Below are 7,030 nucleotides of genomic sequence, written 5' to 3'. Positions count from 1 at the left end.
TTTTGAGTGTCATGGCAAAGGCTGTGAATACTTATTGTACGTGATATTATTTTATTTTTTTATTTTTAATGCATTTGCAATGATTTTAAACAAACTTCTTTCACATTGTCATTATGGGGTTTTGTTTGTAGAATTCTAAGGAAAATAATGAATTGAATCAATTTTTTAATAAAGCTAAAACATAACAAAATGTGAAAGAGTGAAGCGCTGTGAAAACTTTCTGGATGCACTCTATAATGTTTAATTTTTTTTACATCCAGCAGTTAGCATATGGTTTTATTACTTGCACAGAGTGCTCAGCACAGCATTAGCTTGCTAACTATCCAACATGGCTAACTTTATGACTTACATCCATTGGTCTCTGTGATGATAGCTTCCTTTATAGAAACACGGCTACTTTATGACTTAAGCATGGCGGATATCGTAATGTATATCACTTACTAGTGGCTAGTAGTATCATTCCTCACACAGTGAAGGTTACTGTGAGGGTTAAACAAGAAAAACCTGCAGTTCTTATACACATCCATAATGATGTAATGCACACAGCTTGGTTTATTTTAACTTCAGATGTTGCTGCAAATCACATAATGGTCTGTTGTCATGGTGATGGTTCCTTTTGGGTTCTTGACCCTCTCTGACACTGAGACAAAATGTCCCTCTGAGAGTCTTCTGAAGGATTTCCACTACAGCTTTCAGTCACCTAAAGGATCTGTTCAGACCCTGTGTTCAGACCCTTTCTGTCACCTGTGTGTGTGTGTGTGTGTGTGTGTGTGTGTGTGTGTGTGTGTGTGTGTGTGTGTGGGTGTTTGAGAGAGAACATCAGTATTTTCACTTACAACTGGGTTTCATATACACTCATCGATTGCACATTAATTATACTTTATTATATTACATTATACTAGATTATTATTATTATTATTATTATTATTATTATTATTATTATTATTATTAGGCTGTGTTATTATAATGTTATATGTTATATATGTTATACTATAAATTTGAGAGTTTTAACAATAAATAAACGCCCCATAAGCTTTAATAATGTGCTGTACTACATTTTGCTATATCACATAATCCTTATAGTTATAACAGATGATCATGTTGTGTATTACATTTATAACTACTAATGGCTGATATGAATAATTATACATTATAATATTCATGAATAATTTAAAAATCACATTATTTAAATGTAATCAAATAAATTCAGATGTAAAACACTTAACTTCGATTTAAGACTCACAAATATGCAAAAATCATTCTAGGGCTCTGGATGTTTTTTATTACATATAAAAAAATAGGAAATATAAATAAAAATAATTAGATTTTTGAGAAATAATAAAATAAGAAATTGAGTAAATTAATGATAATGTGATTGTATATGAGTTCATTGATTATAATTATAAATTAATTATTAATTATAAATAATAAAATAGATAAATGATTGACTTTTTTGTTTACTTATAGACATTATTTATTTATTTACTTGAGATAATTAGTTTTGAATAATTAAAAAAAAACATTATTTTAGGTGGAAAAAAAACATGCACATTTGTTAATTTAAATAAAATAAATAATTTGTATTTTTATTTGTTATTTTTATTTCGCCAATTTAAAAACAGAAAGTTGGATCTTTTGCAGACTTGTGTTTTTCTAACACCATCATGACATCCAGTCGTTTCTATTTTTGCTCGAGTGAAGAATTTCTTCCACTGCTGCCGGGACACAGCAGGAGAATCTTCACACAGGGGGATCTGTTTAACCTCTTTATGGTTATGTTTCTTATTTGCAGTTAAAATCAAAGCGTTAAAGTTCACACAAACGGTTTTAGAACACTATCTTTACATCAATTCGCCTTTTAAATGCGTTAACAGAGGTGTTTAAAAGGCTCGTGGGATTTTTAAGAACATCACCTCCCCCCATTTTTTCGGAGTGAATGGTAGAGTCCGGTAGAGATCGGATGTTCCTCTAAGCAGTTTCATTGCGGCGGGGTTGGAGGGGTAACGGGCAGGAGGGCTGCTTCTGTCTGGATTTATTTTTCGTGTGCGTCTATTTTTACGGATATTTCATACAACAACCAGAATTTCCTGAAGGAGGAAGACTTCTTGTTAGGTTATCCGGTGATAAATCTGGGTTTGAGGTAGTGTAAGAAGGCTGGAAGAGGAGCTTTTGTTTGGTGGCTGAGGTTTTTTTTCTTTTGGGATTGACTGATGGAATGACGGAGTGTGCAGAGGAAGAGCAACGATCTTAAACACACACACACACACACACACACACACACACACACACACACACACACAGAAAATGGAGAACAAAGATCTGGAGCTGAGCTTTGAGGAGAAGCTGACCCTGAATGAGAAAGGTGAGTGTGTATGTATAAGATAAAGAAATAAATTAATGCCCCCCGGAATCGTCACTTCCGTTTGCATTTCATTGTATTCCATGCTTTAAAGTCATGCCATGTCTGAGGTTTCCTCCAGTTCGGGGATAAACTCTGTGCTGATATGGTGGATAAGTAACAGGAGCACATGAGGATTCTGAGACACACCCTGAGTTACTGACTTATTGTGTGATAGAGGTTATTGTGTTTATTTTACAGCTGTGATAAACATGATACTGTTTCTCTCTCTCTCTCTCTCTCTCTCTCTCTCTCTCTATCACTCCCTCTCTCTATCTCTCTCTCTTTCCCACACACACACACACACACACACACACTGGGTTTCACAGCTTTACATTCCCCTATTCATGTACATGTGCTCTAAGTGATAAGATCTACCTTCATCATCTTCTCCATCCTCTTCTTCTTGTATTTTGTTCTCGATAATAATTTACAGTTTGTTTATATCACGGGCCCAACCAATAAGTGGTAGGAGGGCCCTCTTCAACTTCTTTTTCTTTTTTTTTCTTCTCCTCCCCTTTTCATCATCTTCTTGTTCATATACTTTTTCTTCTCTACTTCTTCAGTGTTAGGAAGTCTTTAATTTTTGACTGTCATGTTTGAAGTACTGAGCGGTAGGAACTCTTCTTCTTCTTCAAAGTGGTTAAAAAGATAACAATGTAACAGTAACAACAGAAATCACAGTAACAACAGTTACAACAAAAGTAACAGAAACAGTAACAGCAGAAGCAGCAACAGCAGAAACCAATGTAACAGTAACAACAGTAGCAGTAACAACAAAAGTAACAGAAACAGCAGTAACAGCAGAAACCAATGTAACAGTAACAGCAGAAACAGTAACAGTAGAAACAGTAACAGCAGAAAAAGTAACAGAAGAACCCACAGTAACAGCAAAACCCACAGTAACAACAGTAACAGAAGAACCCACAGTAACAGCAGAACCCACATTTACAGAAGAACCCACAGTAACAGCAGAAACAGTAACAGAAGAACCCACAGTAACAGCAGAACCCACAGTAACAACAGTAACAGAAGAACCCACAGTAACAGCAGAACCCACATTTACAGAAGAACCCACAGTAACAGAAGAACCCACAGTAACAGCACAGTAACAGCAGAACTCACAGTAACAGCAGAAACAGTAACAGTAGAAACGGTAACAGCAGAACTCACAGTAACAACAGAACCCACAGTAACAACAGAACCCACAGTAACAGCAGAAACAGTAACAGCAGAAACAGTAACAGTAGAAACAGTAACAGTAGATCCCACAGTAACAGAAGAAATAGTAACAGCAGAAACAGTAAAAGTAGAAACAGTAACAGCAGAACCCACAGTAACAGTAGAAACAGTAACAGCAGAAACAGTAACAGTAGAAACAGTAACAGCAGAACCCACAGTAACAGTAGAAACAGTAACAGTAGAAACAGTAACAGCAGAACCCACAGTAACAGTAGTAACAGTAACAGTAGAACCCACAGTAACAGCAGAAGCAGAACTCACAGTAACAACAGAACTCACAGTAACAACAGAACCCACAGTAACAGCAGAACCCACAGTAACAGCAGAACCCACAGTAACAGTAGAAACAGTAACAGAAACAGTAACAGCAGAACCCACAGTAACAGTAGAAACAGTAACAGTAGAAACAGTAACAGCAGAACCCACAGTAACAGTAGTAACAGTAACAGTAGAACCCACAGTAACAGCAGAAGCAGAACTCACAGTAACAACAGAACTCACAGTAACAACAGAACCCACAGTAACAGCAGAACCCACAGTAACAGCAGAAACCCACAGTAACAGTAGAAACAGTAACAGTAGAAACAGTAACAGCAGAACCCACAGTAACAGTAGAAACAGTAACAGTAGAAACAGTAACAGCAGAACCCACAGTAACAGTAGTAACAGTAACAGTAGAACCCACAGTAACAGCAGAAGCAGAACTCACAGTAACAACAGAACTCACAGTAACAACAGAACCCACAGTAACAGCAGAACCCACAGTAACAGCAGAAACCCACAGTAACAGTAGAAACAGTAACAGTAGAAACAGTAACAGTAGAAACAGTAACAGTAGAACCCACAGTAACAGCAGAAACAGTAAAAGTAGAAACAGTAACAGCAGAACCCACAGTAACAGTAGAAACAGTAACAGTAGAAACAGTAACAGCAGAAACAGTAACAGTAGAAACACTAACAGCAGAAACAGTAACAGTAGAAACAGTAACAGCAGAACCCACAGTAACAGTAGAAACAGTAACAGTAGAAACAGTAACAGCAGAAACAGTAACAGTAGAAACAGTAACAGCAGAACCCACAGTAACAGTAGAAACAGTAACAGTAGAAACAGTAACAGTAGAAACAGTAACAGTAGAACCCACAGTAACAGCAGAACCCACAGTAACAGTAGAAACAGTAACAGCAGAAACAGTAACAGTAGAAACAGTAACAGCAGAAACAGTAACAGTAGAAACAGTAACAGTAGAAACAGTAAAAGTAGAAACAGTAACAGTAGAAACAGTAACAGTAGAACCCACAGTAACAGCAGAACCCACAGTAACAGTAGAAACAGTAAAAGTAGAAACAGTAACAGTAGAAACAGTAACAGCAGAAACAGTAACAGTAGAAACAGTAAAAGTAGAAACAGTAACAGTAGAAACAGTAACAGTAGAACCCACAGTAACAGTAGAAACAGTAACAGTAGAAACAGTAACAGCAGAAACAGTAAAAGTAGAAACAGTAACAGCAGAACCCACAGTAACAGTAGAAACAGTAACAGTAGAAACAGTAACAGCAGAAACAGTAACAGTAGAAACAGTAACAGTAACAGAAATTCACATGAGCTGTTTATTATCACATAAATAAGTAGAATAGCAGTGGAAAAGTTTAATATGTTCTATATTTTGATAAAATATAAATTTCTGCATAAATGTTGTACTGCTACACATATACTGGTATATTACACATTTGAGAGAGTCTCTGGTACGTGTTTTGGTCCTGATTATAGTATACATGTAGATGAGCTGCTGAGTTTCCCCTGGTGTATATTATTATTATTATTAGCTCACACTGCTGCGTTGTCTGTTATAATGATAATAATAACTGTTATTTCGGAGAAGGACCAGCATACCGAGCACAGGCTGTAATTTAAAACGTGTTGCGGCCGAATCCACGGTCGAGGAAAATCTTTTGGGAAAGAGTCGTGAGAACAGGTTTGTACATTGACGTGGGGACCGAGGTCACAAGTTAGCGGGACGACGTTTTTTGGAGGATGCTGACGTTGCGTAATCTCGGAGGTGCTCTACGTCCTGGCGCTAGAAATCGTGGCCTCGTTCGGACCTTCTTCAGGCAGGATACGCTGCCCGAGGGGAGACGTGAAGAATAGACGTGTCTCTCTTTTTCTCTCTCTCACACACACACACACACACACACACACACACAGAGGACAAAAACACATTCCTTCTTCATGACTCTGCCAGAAGCAGACCTGCTCCCTCACAAAAGGGTCGTATGATCGTGTTACACCATGAGTTTTATTTTATAATTGGTGATATTATTATTACATTATTATTACTATGATATAAGCCTGTCTTACATGCTTATGACCGCTTATAACACCACTACGATATTTGATGCAATGTTTTTGAATCGTCATATTACGCATACAATCACCGTATTGTCATTTTAACGAGTATAACGATAAGAATCCGCACTGATATCTGTACAAAAATTTTTTTTATGTATTGTCTCTAAAAGTATTTGGACACCAGACTTTTCCACCATTATGCACAAACACATGAAGCTCCATGAAGATCTGCTTTGCATTGGTTGGAGTGAAAGATCTTGTGGGATGAATGCGAACGCTGAATTGCACCCCAGGCTTCCTCACCTCACCTACCTGACTTTACTAACACCCTTGTGACCGAATGAATCTCCACAAAAACCTAGCAGAACATCTTCCCAGAAGAGTGAAGCTCATTATAAGAGTAAGCGTGGAACGGGATGTTCATCAAGAGGCAAATACCAACATCTTCAAAATCTTATTGGCCGGGTGTCCACAAACTTTTGGCCATATGGTGTATTTGATCCAAAAAAACAACAAACGTGGATGACGTGTCGCAGTCAGGAACAAGATGAGACTTCATCATAAATATCTCTCTTTTCGTTTGTTTTCACAAATCAACAGATTTCATTAATAAATAAAAGGTGTACTGTAAAGCCGTCCAGCAGAGCGTTTTGGTTTAGTCACTTAAAGCTCCTGGAGGAACGTCGCTCGCCTTTTGTGGCTTCAGAAAAAGAGTTGGTGAATTTCTGCGGAACAGATGTGTTTGATATTCCAGGCTTCTCAGGCATGTGCACTTCCCAAAGGACCGGCGTGATGTTAGCAAAGATAGACTAGCAGGGAATTTCCACACTGTGTGTGTGTGTGTGTGTGTGTGTGTGTGTGTGTGTGTGTGTGTGTGTGTCTGTGTATCTGCACGTGCGTCTGTGTGTGTGTGTGTCTTTGTGTGTCTGTGTGTGTGTGTGTGTGTCTCATCCTGATAATCTCGTACACCTTTAAATACTCTGTCATCAGTGGCTTTGTGTGTTTGTGTTTGTGAGACACGTCCAAGATTGGACTTGTTCAAA

At 37.7% G+C, this 7,030-nt stretch overlaps 1 protein-coding gene across 5 annotated transcripts in view; it reads left to right on the top strand.

Annotated features, from left to right (window-relative positions):
• Positions 1 to 1,989: 1,989 nt before the first annotated feature.
• map7d1b (MAP7 domain containing 1b) overlaps positions 1,990 to 7,030 on the top strand; it is a 47,069-nt gene continuing 42,028 nt past the window's right edge. For all 5 annotated transcript variants that reach the window (XM_046859064.1, XM_046859063.1, XM_046859067.1 and 2 more), the window contains exon 1: positions 1,990 to 2,362. In XM_046859064.1, the coding sequence (XP_046715020.1) occupies positions 2,305 to 2,362 (58 nt within the window). In that variant the 5' untranslated portion in view covers positions 1,990 to 2,304. The remainder of the gene's footprint in view (positions 2,363 to 7,030) is intronic.

This window comes from Silurus meridionalis, chromosome 10, assembly GCF_014805685.1.
Source record: "Silurus meridionalis isolate SWU-2019-XX chromosome 10, ASM1480568v1, whole genome shotgun sequence".
Lineage (NCBI taxonomy): Eukaryota > Metazoa > Chordata > Actinopteri > Siluriformes > Siluridae > Silurus > Silurus meridionalis.
Note: the sequence above shows the minus strand (reverse complement) of the source record. Positions and strands in the feature narration are given on the sequence as shown.